This window comes from Triturus cristatus, chromosome 1_2, assembly GCF_964204655.1.
Source record: "Triturus cristatus chromosome 1_2, aTriCri1.1, whole genome shotgun sequence".
Classification (NCBI taxonomy): Eukaryota; Metazoa; Chordata; class Amphibia; order Caudata; family Salamandridae; genus Triturus; species Triturus cristatus.
The window spans coordinates 589,367,798-589,380,437 of record NC_140580.1 but is presented as its reverse complement, the minus strand read 5'-3'; the positions used below and the strand labels follow the sequence as shown (position 1 = coordinate 589,380,437).

Sequence of the window (12,640 nt, the reverse complement as noted above, 5' to 3'; positions counted from 1 at the left end):
TTAAGGGCGGTCTCCAAGTTACCGTTTTCCCAAAGGTTAAAATCACCCAGAATCAATAGTTTAGTGTGAGTATGTGACAGATTATATATCACATCGATCAGGTCTTGATATTGAGGAGTAACTCTCCCAGGGGGTCTGTAGCAAAGAATTCCGGAGTACAGACGGCCGCTACGTTCTGTGAGTGAGAATCCAAGTAGCTCGAAGCCCTGTACCTCCTCTACATCCATAGGGGCCAGATTCCAGGTTTCTCTGTATATAATTCCTACCCCTCCCCCTCTCCCCACTGCTCTTGGTTTATGAAATATTTTAAAGCCTGGAGGACAGGCTAGGCCTAGTTCAACTTCCCTATCTGGACGTGTCCAACTTTCAGTGAGAAACAAAATATCCACATTTAAATCTTCAACCAATGAATTGATTTCCGAGTGGTGTTTAACAAGGGATCTTACATTAACCATACCGCACTTAAGAACTTTCAACCCAGCATTTTCCAAAATGTTCTTACCCCCAGTCTTTCCCTTATTACCAGTGATAATATGCCTCTCAGTACCCATAGAGAAGAGTTCATCCCTGGTGTAGGTAAGGCGAGGGATAGAAGATGCAGCGTGGCTGGCGCTGAGCGCGATCAGTGCGCGGACGGGCGCAGACTGGCTTGCCTTAGGCGCGCCGTTGGTGCGCGAGCGCGCTGCGCGCTTGCATCGCGTCTCCTTCATCGCGTCTCCTTAAGTAGTGAGGAGTACATCTGGCCACTAGAGCACTAACCAAGATGGCGTGACTTCCGGTGACCGGCTCTTACAGTCCGAGTACACCAGCACACCTTGGTAGCGCTCAGGACTAAGTATAGTGGTGGTTACGAGTTCAAAAGTGAGATGTGCAGCATTCGCAAGTACGTTTTAAAAAAAAGTACTTCCTATAATCCAAATGATAAATATCCTGAAGCAGCGTTAGAAATAGTGTTGCGCTCGCCAATAGTGCAAATAGTACTGATGCCCCCTTTTTTAAAAACAGCAGTATAACTCTAAAAGCAGCAAAGTGGCTCTAAAATCAGGTAAAAGCAGTTAAAAGCAGTTAGCAAAAAGTTTCCAGGACGCGCAGTGGGTAATCAATCATTTACCTTGCGCTTGCATTGCGTCTCCTTAAGTAGTGAGGAGTACGTCTGGCCACTAGAGCGCTAACCAAGATGGCGTGACTTTCGGTGACCGGCTCTTACAGACTGAGTACACCAGCACACCTTGGTAGCGCTGAGGACTAAGTATAGTGGTGGTGACGAGTTCTAAAGTGACATGTGCAGCATTCGCAAGTAAGTTTTAAAAAAAAGCTCTTCCTATAATCCAAATGATAAATATCCTGAAGCAGCATTAGAAATAGTGTTGCGCTCGCCTTCTTGTGCCACACACCAGTCTAACCCCTTCCTTCACTTAGCCATCGTCTGAGCACTATTCAGTTTCCATCTACGAGCAATGTCTCTCTTCGTCACCACTGTAGCTATCCCCAAAACGGATACCTCTCCCCTCTGGTGTTACCAAGGTTGTCCAGAACTCCCAACAGAGCCTTCCTCGGTGACAGGGTGAGTGTTTACCCCAAAACCTGAGAGACGGGACGCATTATTTGTTTCCAGCATTCAGTGATTAGGGGGCATAGCCACGTCATGTGAAAGACATATGCATTTGAGTCCCATCATCGGAAGCAAGTGGGGGTCTCCAGCTTACCCGCCTGCCATGCTTTAAAGGGAGTCATGTATGTACAGTGCAGGTAGTTCTGTTGAACAAGTCATAGGTGAGATGACACCGCTATCTCACGGGCGGCCATTCAGGTTAATAGCCAATTTATATCCTCTATAAGACTAAACCAGGCTTCCCACTTCCTCCTCAAAGGGGTGAAGACGTCATGGGCATTATTGACCATGGTGCGATAGATTTGTGACACCACTCCCTTCTCCATCTTGCCCATCAATATCTGGGCTTTCAACTGGCTATACTCCGGCAGTGCTTGAAGATCACCTTTATATACCGCAAGACAATGTCTGATTTGCAGATATTTATGGAATTGGGTTTTGGAGACAGCGTATTGATGAAGGTCATGAAAGGACCTAATGTGGTTCTCTTCCCACATGTTGCCTAGGGTCCTTATTCCGATGTTGTCCCAGGTTTTAAATCCTTGGAGAATAGAGGTGTGTTGAAGGCAGCGACCTTGCCACAGTGGGGTTTGTTGGGTAAGTGTAGTGCACCATTGCATTTACCACAGTGCCCCCCGCCAGGACTGAAAGATTACCCTAGTCAGGGATTAGGAATTGGATATCCGTAGAGCAGTCCCATGACTTTGTCAAGGTTTACTAGAGCCAGCTCTGTCCAGTAGCTGGGTCGTTCTATCCTCCGGTCAGCCAATCGTTGGTCACCAGGAGGTGCATGGCTTGATAGTACATTTGGACATCCGCCATCGAAATTCCTTTGTAATAATACGATAACCAGCATTTGGTCAAGGCAATTCTGGGAGGGCAGTGGCAGCGTTGTGTTGGCCTTGACATGCGCCTGATTGGTTATTTAAACAACAACAAAAAGGCTACATGTTATTAGCTGGACTCTCTTTTAACAGGGAAGCCCTTTTTACCCAGAACGCTGATGCAGACAGAAGTACTAGTTCCTATTCAACTTTTCACAAAACCAGTGGGGAATATGTTTATCATTATTAATAGAATTCTAAACAATGTATGAGAAGATTGTGCTGTCTACTGTAGATTCCTATTTGAGTTACTGAAAATTGTTTAAATATCCATGATCGCCTTCTTTACGATTTTCTTTTATTTTTGTAGATGCTGAAAAAGGTTGTCACATCTTACACGTGCTGAACTGTGTCCGGCAGACGTACAGCTCCGGTGTGAGTGAAGCTGTGATGAAGCGTGTTCTGAATACACTGGAGAGTGACAGCCAAATTGTGAGCACCATGGAACTCCACTACACCGTCTTCTAAAGCAAAGAGGGTGTGCAGCCCCTCCTCCTGGCAGATTTACGAAAAGAAACCACACAACAGGAAAGGACACAAGACCATGAAGGCTTCGCACTCAGAGCATGTACGAATCCTCGGAACTAACAGAATAAAGACATCTCATTGAAATGAAATGGGAGATGTCTTTGGTAATGGTGCTAGATTTTCACTCATTTAATCTGTAACCCCATAAATATGAACTAGAGTATTAATTTTAGCACATCAAATAAACTAAATGTTTTTAAACAATTACACTGTAAACAGAAAAAGGTATTAGTGTGTTAAAAATTGATTCTTTTTAATAAAAAACAAAAGATGGACTATCAATGAGTATGAAATGGGATAGGCCTGTGTCGAGAGAGAGTGGTTGGAGAGCACTATAAATTGAGCTAATTGCATTCGCATCCAGATGCACGTTTTCGAATTGTTCAATTAAAAAAACAAAACTTTTCGAAACAGTAGTTTAGAACTTGTAACCGAGCATACCCAATAAAAGTACCATTGCCTTTAAGCCAAATCGTGATGTTGCAGTTTTATCTAACACGACCAATATTACTGGAATTTCGAAGACATTTGTCTGGGGATAGGATATTGCCTGGCAGGGCTGGCTGGCAAGTCTAATACTCTGGCACTTCTCTGTTAGGCTGCAGGCTACAACCCTGACGGTTGGGCCCAGTATCCCCTGCCTGCCCCACAGCCTTCAGAAAGGGGCTGTGGCAATATGTATATATGTGTGTGTGTACATAGAGTGACTTTGGGTCAGTTCTCTTCAGCCATTGGTCAGTAGGAGTGTCATTTACTGTCTGCTTCCATCCATGATAGTATACAGCATGGGGCAGTGGGTCAGCTCACTTCAGCCATTGGCTGTTGCCCTCTGGCATTTGTCTGATCACATGTGCACATCTGCCTGAAAATAAGTTCACCTCCATGTCAGGGCTGGTGGGCATCAATCTTTTCGTTTTTCATTTTCTCCTATTAAATATGATCACTTTATTTCTTTCATTCTCCACTTTTTATTTTCATTTTTTAGAGCATACTACAATTTCTTCGACAGTACTAATGGGCCTCTTGGTTCCTGCTCTTTTCATTCTTTTCATTTCCTGCCTTTTCAAGCGCCCATCATGTAATGGTACTGTATATACTGTATCATTGTTTTACCATGTCTAGGTGGCAAACAGATTGGTTCTAAATGTGCCAATCGTGCTGGGACATTAAACTAATGAAACGCTATGTACAATACCATTTCAAAGTGGCCATCTGCAGCTATATTTTCTATTTTATTTATCATTGCAAGTATATGCCTGTTATTTATATGCAGCAGCACGTTTCTTTTTTCTATTTATTTTCTTATCTTGCATATGTTGTTGAGTGTGTGTGTGCGTGTTTGATTGCGGTTGTGTACGTGGGTGAATGCAAAAATGCATCAGAAGGTGGATGAATTGATATACGAGTGCAAAGTTGAGTGACAGGTAGTGCATGTATGGCGACTTGGTGAATGCCTAAACCCTTCCAAAACTGAAAGGTACTTACATTTATAAGCCAGACATATTGGCTTTGCCAAAGATAGTTAAATATTGATATAAAACTAGTTCAGAGAAATATTCTGACATAACCATGTCAGATCCAACTCACAGTTGCAAGCGTCTCCCATATGAGGAGTGAGCGAACAGAAAGAGATCAGCTCTTAGTATGTTAAAAAAGTAGCCCATTTGTCGCGTATTTTTGCTATGGCAGTTAGGCCAAATTCAAAAGGCACAATTTCCTAAAAAAGATACTCAAGTAGAATGCATCAAGTAGTTCCAAATCGACATTTATTTTACCGCGATATACAATGGAGCAGCAATGACGAGCAGGAGCATTCATACCGTTAAAGTAGGAAGGACAAGATCTTTCTGGACAGTGCATTGTGTTTCATCCGTGGGGAAGAGTGACCTTCCCACCCAGCAGAGAGTATAGTTCTAACCTGCGCCATGAGCTGTTCTTACTCCCGACTCCCGCTTTCTTCTGTGGGTATAGCAGAAGGTTGGGGTAGAGCACTTCAGCTGGACCTGCTTCTAATTTTCTTCCAATTTTAGAAGCAGACCTGCAGTAGCACAGATCTGCTAATGATATCCAATAAGTATCAGTTGTAGGTCACAAGAGCTGTCCACCCCTCCCCCAGTTAACTTCTCTCAAGCCCAACAAACTGATCCACATTTAATCAATTCAACAATTAGGAGCCCAGTTAACTTGCAGTGTTCCCCAAGCAGTAGCATCTCATCCCCTACCAAAGAGGCGGGGTGGGCCGGAGGAGGGAGCTTGGGGGAGGGGTCAAGGGACAAAATAATAATACCATTTTTTTTCTTAACCCCTTCGCCGCGGCAGGAATTCCGTCGCGGCGCTGGGGGGGTTTGGGGGCAGTTGCGGTGCCGCCGTGCTCGTGACGGAACCACTCCGTCATGAGTCACGGGCGAGCTGTGCTCATGACGGAGTAGGTCCGTCACGACTCCGCCCACTGCGCTAATCGCCCGCACAGGCGGGGAATTAGCGCCGCGTGGGCGGAGCGGCCGCCAACGGCCGCAGCATGACGGAACCACTCCGTCATGAGCACAGCGCACCCGTGGCTCATGACGGAGTGGTTCTGTCATGAGCACGGAACGGGTTAAACGTACCTGATTATCGCCGCTGCATCGGGCGCAGGCTCCCAGAATGCACTGCAGCCAATCCTGACGCTGCATGAAAGCAGCTTCAAGATTGGCCTGAGCGCTGGGACTTTGCGTGCTTTCTCCAGTCCCAGCAACGTAGCTGGGGCTCGAGAGTGCTTTACTGCGTAGGACGGTTTTAGCCGGCCTGAGATGGCAGTGAAGGGAGTGCATTACCACTCCCCTACCACAGTGTCATCCTCTGGGACCCACCCCTAAGACTTGTGGGGGCGGGTCGAGGGGATTAAATTAAAACGATCATAAAACGGATTTAAAATCCGTTTTTTGATTGTTTTATTTGAGGATGGTGGCAGGGAGTGCAGCGCTCCTCTGCTCTAATGGAGGGGCCGCCCCTGTCCCCAAGAATCAGCACTTTGGAACACCCTGTTCAATTCTTAGTTACGCTGCTGCAGAACATCTTGGCCTAGGAAAGTTTAAAACTAATACATCTAAGGAGACAATACCCACACAATAGAGGGGCTCTTGGCGCCCAGCAAAGAATGAGGTGCTCCTTGGCTTTGCAAGAATTCTGTTGTAGACAACAAGCCTGAACAGCTCCAAAATGTACAATATCCCACGCCAATATCTATTCAAACAATAGAATTCCCAATAATGCATAATGTTAAAACCCCACTGACAACAATGAACACCTCTTAAAACAATATTGTATAATCTGACCACATTTCTTCACACTGTTATGATGCTTACCGATGTTCTGCGGGACTGTTACCTGGCCCAAAATAAACTGTACAAAGGTCAGAGTAAAGTTAGATTATTATGTTACATTATGTTGTGTTACAGGTATCCATATCTTGTCACTATATATAGCACAATGTCATTATTTGGAAGCCGATAGTCAAGGCTAAAATTAACAATAACAATACTTCTCTTATATGTTAAGCCTATTGTTCGCAACTTTCTGCAGGAGAATTCAACACGCCAAAACGATAAGGTGAGTCCAAGAAGCCTACACCTCACTGAAGGCCAGCCAACACTGTTAGAAACCCCCTTAGCAACCACTCTGCATTCTATGTCACCATTCACACAGTATTCACAACAAGACACCACGTATATCCCACCTCCGCAAATATAATTGCAAATATAAGAAAATGAACAATTGCGAAAAAATGCAATGAGGCTGTTGGAAAATGAGGTAGCATCTGTGAGGCCTGCACAAATAACATGACTACATTTGTCCTTCACTGGGAACCAAACACCCAATTGTAGCGCCTGACACTCAGAGGGTAGCGTTGCAGAGCAGTCTGAGGCTTACTCAAGGGAGGTGGTGTGGGCTGGTAATCGCCATTTGCAGGTGCGCAAAAATTACACTCAAAAATTCATTGTCCAGTCTGTACTTTGCATTATAAAAGTAAGAGTACATTTATTAAACACACACACTACTCAATACTATGCACCAATTTACAAATATACATAAGCTGTTGGAATTACTATGTGGCATTGCATAACATCTCCACCTCTCCCGCAGGGGGGGGTGGGGTCTAGTACCAACACTCCCATGTATGCACATCAACTTGCCCCCAATGCAGTTAGTTGAACATAACCTGGAGCGAGGGCCCTGCGCACTGGCACCATCTAAGTGGCGACCCACCCCATTACCTCAACAAGCATTAAAAAGGGGTAAACCTGCCTTGGTGACACATGACCCTGACTGATCATCTCCTACTGACCATAAAGTATGCACCTCTATATCTTAAGGGCTAGCAGTCTGGGGTCTTCACCTAAGCGCAGCAGCAAAAATCCATGTTTACGCACACTTTAGAATGATAGTTCTCTTCACCTTGGTTGATCATTTGAATGCATTGCAATTACAGCCCCTAAAGGCATCACAGAAGAAATCACAGGATTAAGCATATACAGCCAGACACCCTAGCAGGACTGTCTGGCAACATAACCCCACTTGGCTTATGACCTCTCCTTACACATCTGACTTACAGTCCCTTCAAAAGAAGTACTCCTGGCAACTACACTTCTCCTACAGTGCACCTCTTCACTTTAAAAGGAATCACAGGTAAAAGCATGGGATTACGTAAATACAGCCAGACCCCTAGAAGGAAGGTCCAGCAACATAAGTCCATTTAGCTTAACATCACCTTACACAGGTACTTCACTTTACACATGTGACTTTCAGTCCACCTAAAAATAAATAACCACTAGTAAATGCATTTTGGTGCAATTACACCACTTCACCTCCAGGGGATGCACTTCTCCACACATCCCCAACTCAGCCCTTCACTCCATGATGCACTTCTCCACACACACACTCAGCTGTAGAACAAAAGTTCCAGCCTAGAAGGTGTTTAAATGCTAGCTGAGCCCTTGAGGGGTAGTTTCCTTTAGGTCCCTATGACACTGAGGGTGGGACTTTTCTTCGTGCTGGGGGGGAAGACTGCGCTACTCCAGCAGCTCCCCCCAGCACCTTTTCACAAGTGAGGGTGACCCCCCCCTCCTCTGGGGGCCACAAAGCACCAAAACTGCAGATTTCCAAATGCCTGGCGAGGCATTATGGGGCGCTTCATGCTCCTCTTTACCAGCCCCAGCCACTGGGAACACTCTCCTCCGCCCTCGGGTCTCTGAGAGGATGGATTCAGCAGGGAGCTGTCTTCATTGGCTGCCTGCGCCAGCCTTTCGCCTGGCTCTCCTCCTTGGCCTCTCTTCTCCCTGCGCAGAGGTCACTGCTCCTGCGCACCGATTCTGGGCTTTTCTTCTGGTGCTGTTAGGGTCCTGGAGGCAGTCAGGGGGTCTCTTTTCTGAGAGGGTGGATTCAGCAGGGAGCTGTCTTAACTGGCTCCCTGCGCCAGACTTTTGCCTGGCTCTCATCCTTGGCCTCTCTTCTCCCTGCACAGAGGCCACTGCTCCTGCGCACCAGTCCTGTGCTCTTCTTCTGGTGCTGTTAGGGTCCTGGGGGCAGCCAGGGGGTCTCTCCTTCCAACTGCCCATTGCGCCAGGCTCCAGCACCTTCAGCCTCAGCAGGCCACGCCCCAGAGAGAGCTTCTCTTCCTGTGCAAGCACATTTTAAAAGTTGAGTAGGGGGCTGGCAGGAAGTCTCTGTTGGTCCTATCAAACAGCGACACATCACGCCCCTGCCCCTGCTCCCTCCTTCTTGTCCAGTCTCTGGGTTTGTTCAAAATGGCGTCGTCCAGTGTCTCTGGCCACATGTCTCGGAAGCCCCTTCCCCCCACGCTGCCTTCCCTCCTTGGTGCAGCCTGGTGCCTGCACCCAGCGACAGCGGTTGATGGATTGGCCTGTAGCCCCACCCATCTTGTCTTCGTGGAGAGGAGGCCCTAGCTTGTGGAAGAAAGGTTATCTATCCATCCAGCTGAGGTCAGCCCTCAGCCTGGGTCTGGTCATGGCTGGCTCAGAGAAATATGACAGTTCTGGATGACCCAAAAGCAGTACAAACATGACTTTAGACTCTGCAGAATACTTCTTTTCACATTCGCTACATTGGACTTAAGTGCGTGTCTGGAATCTGTAGGCCTAATGGAAGTTTATCTAGCCATGGGCCCCACATCCCCATAGGGGAATAATGAAGTGAAAACACAGTAAAACACACTGACTTTCCCTGGCATGTTTCTTTCCAGTGTATAAAGCCTATTCCATGTCACCACCCAATACTGCATAAGTCCTGCCACACCATTCACTTAGTAGCTGCTCCTGGACTGCGCACGCTAGGAATCTCCCCTGCGCAGCCCATACACGTGTGCACACGCATGTACACATGTGTCTGCATGTAACTAGCCCGGTGTCCCTTACTCCAACTGCTGCGCAGTGGCCTGGTCAAGCCAGGGGAACACCAGTAAACTCCCCATGCAGTCTCTTACATCCTGAGTTCACTGTGGGTGAGTCCCAACTTATGAGGCTCCCCACAGTAAAAGCTCAACAATTAGGTTCTCAAAAAGCGAAAAATCCGGGCGGCCCATAGTGTCAGAACCACCTTCTAACAGAGGCAAATTAATATCGAGGTAAAAAGAACACACCCAGGAGCCCTGGCACGTGTAGGATCTGAAAGGAGATAAAAAAGATTATTGAACAAGCTAACATCACTACAACTCATAAGCACATTAAAAACTTTTATATTATGGGGGAGGAGCCTAGCGCGCAACCAAGATGGCCGCGTAGGTGCGAGGCTCCCGAGGACCTCCGCGACCTCCTGCATAAATCCTGACCATATCCTGTCCTAGACGAGGGGACTGTGTTCGTGAGACCGAGCTGAGGTGCCACCCGTTTTCCGTTTCCAAATCGGACCTCGGACACCGGCGGGAGCATCGATTGAGGTTTGCGGCCTTCTCCACGCCGGCCCCCCGGATTGGAGTTGTGGGGCGATCCGGAGACAAAGTGAACAACAGCGGCGGGCGAGGCTGGGCGATTCGCGTACCCCGCACTTTCACTTTCGCTTTCGCGCCCTCCTTGCTGCCAAGCGCGGTAGGGTCGCGAGGCGGCGTGCGGTGGTGTGGCTTCATCGGGGTGCCCTGCCGGCCCGCCAGCTGTGATCCGCCCTTCGGAGCTGTGGTCGCCCTCCCCCGGAGCCCGTGAACTGGTTTGTCAGCCCCTTTCAAGGAGATTGGCACGATTTGGGGACTGGAGCCATGTCCACGAAACAAGATGGCGACCGGGCAAAGGTGAAATCGACCCGCCGTGGCGCAACCCCTCAGTCTAACAGCATGGACCGCTACACCCTCCAGAAGGGATCTCCAGAGGCGCCGCGTAGGTCCCCTGTTGGCCCGACTGATGCTCCTGCTCTGCCCGCGGATCTGACCCTCCGGGACGTCATGGGCGCCATCGCCGAGATGAAGGCCTCAGTGGACCAGCGCTTTGACACTCTGGCGCAAAAGATTGACTCGGTCCTCGTGGATGTGGGCCTGGTGAGGGCCGATCTGTCCAAGACGAATGACCGGGTCGACTCTTTGGCCCACACCACCTCGGGCCTCACAACGGACGTGGCGGCCCTCCAAAAGGAGGTGCGCCGACTGGGCCAGGCGAGCGCCCTGATGGATCGTCGACTGGAAGATTCCGAGGGTCGGGCCCGGAGGAACAATGTTCGCATTATCGGGGTGCCGGAGGGACGTGAGGAGGAGGCGGCGGATCTGTTTGTGGAGGACCTGATCCTCACCCGTCTCCAGCCCCGGGGGCTGAGTAAACTCTTCGCAGTGGAATGTGCCCACAGGGTCCCGGAGGGAGACCTAAGATCGGAGCCCCTCCGAGGCCTCTCATTGCCCGAATCTTCAACTTTCGGGACAGAGACGCTATCCTGCAGACTTCTAGGCAACAAGGACCGGTCAGACTCGACAATATGAACGTAAACTTCTATCCTGATTTTACTCCGGCGGTCCAGAAGCAGAGACTGAGTTTTCTCGGAGTCAAACGTCGCCTACGGGACCTGAACCTCAAGTATGCGATGCTTTTTCCAGCGAAGTTGAGGGTAGAGGTGGATGGCCGCACGCACTTTTTTGATCGTCCCGAGGCGGCCGGGGACTGGTTGGACACTTTGCCCGGGGATCGGGGCCGGGGGGTGGGGGGGGCGCGGTTGGTGGGGAGGGCTTGCCTGATCAGGACTGAGGGACTAATAGTAGGCCTTGCTCTGGACAACATTATTGTCATCATTGACTGATTGTGTAAGTTCCCCTCCCGTGGAGGTCGTACGGGGTCTCTTGGGGGCTTTCCCTCCTCCTCTGGGGGACTAGTTAGTGTTTTCATCTATGGGGCGACAGGCACACTGCACTTTGGGGGGGCTGTTTGGGCTCATGCAGGGGTGCAGGGAGGGGGGAGTTCTGTTGGGACGGGTGGGTTGGGGTGGGGTGTTGTTCGTTTTTACCGCAAGGCAAACCCTTTACTGTATTGGTGTTTTTGAGGTGCTCTCGGGGGGACGAATGATGGCTTCTGTATGTGATGGGGGGTAGGGACTTGACTTTGTTGTCTTGGAACGTTAATGGACTGGGGGATAGGATTAAGCGAGGTGTGGTCCTGCAGTATCTGAAACGAATTTCGCCAGATGTGGTCTTTCTGCAGGAGACACACCTTATTGGTAATTCCTTTTGTGCCATGAATCGGCGTGGCTATCGTTTGGTGGCCCACTCGGGCTTCACGTCTGGCTCGCGGGGGGTGGGCATCATGGTTAAGAACTCGCTCCCGCTGGAAATAGATGAGGTGCGCCATGATGAGAGGGGACGCTACACTGCCTTGGTGGGGAGAATGGAGGGCAAAGTGGTTGTCTTTGTTTCAGTGTATGTCCCACCGGGGCTACAGTCTACCACTTTTGCGGACCTGGGGCGCCTCCTCCTTGACCTTCCGGGGGGGCTTCTGGTGGTTGGGGGGGGATTTCAATGCGGTGGTTTCTGGGACTATGGATCGTCACCCCCCTAGGGACCTCCCCCGGGCGCAGGCGTGGCTGTCCGGCCTCTTAGATACATTGGGATTGGTGGACTGCTGGCGCTTAAAACATCCCACGCAGCTGCAATACACCTTCCATTCGGGTGCCCATGGTAGCCTCTCGCGGCTTGATCATATCCTTGTCCCTGCGGCCTATGCTGGGAGGGTGGGAGAGGTGCGCCATCTGGCGCGGGGTATTTCAGATCACTCCCCGCTCCTGTTGCACTTTGGTGTCCTCCCGAGGGGGGCGGGCAGGGTAGCTCCAATCAATGCCTGGTACCTGCGCGACCCCACCATTCGTGCTGACCTGATTAAATCCTTGCAGCGGTATTTTGAGGAGAATGTGGGGTCTGTCCCTTCGGCTATCTCCCTTTGGGAGGCCTTCAAGACAGTTATTAGGGGGGAGGCCCTCTCCTTCATATCCCATGCCCGGAGGCGCGAGCAGGAGGAGGTGACCCGAGTGGAGGCCGAAATTACTGAATTAGAGGGTGATTTGGGGAGTGGGGTGATGGATGCTGCACTGCATGTTCTACTCCTTAAGCAAGCGGCCTATAGGGCCCTCGTCACGGAGGCAGCCAGGGGCCTCAGTAGAG

At 49.5% G+C, this 12,640-nt stretch overlaps 1 protein-coding gene across 17 annotated transcripts in view; it reads left to right on the top strand.

Moving 5' to 3' along the window:
• The window catches only part of STN1 (STN1 subunit of CST complex), a 480,640-nt gene that overhangs the window by 446,445 nt on the left and 21,555 nt on the right, over positions 1–12,640 (top strand). For 16 of the 17 annotated variants that reach the window (XM_085606864.1, XM_085606874.1, XM_085606790.1 and 13 more), the window contains one exon: positions 2,807–3,496. The exons of the other annotated variant lie outside the window; for it this stretch is intronic. In XM_085606864.1, the coding sequence (XP_085462990.1) occupies positions 2,807–2,964 (158 nt within the window). In that variant the 3' untranslated portion in view covers positions 2,965–3,496. Of the gene's footprint in view, positions 1–2,806; positions 3,497–12,640 lie in introns of those variants that run through there. 17 annotated transcript variants of the gene reach the window in all.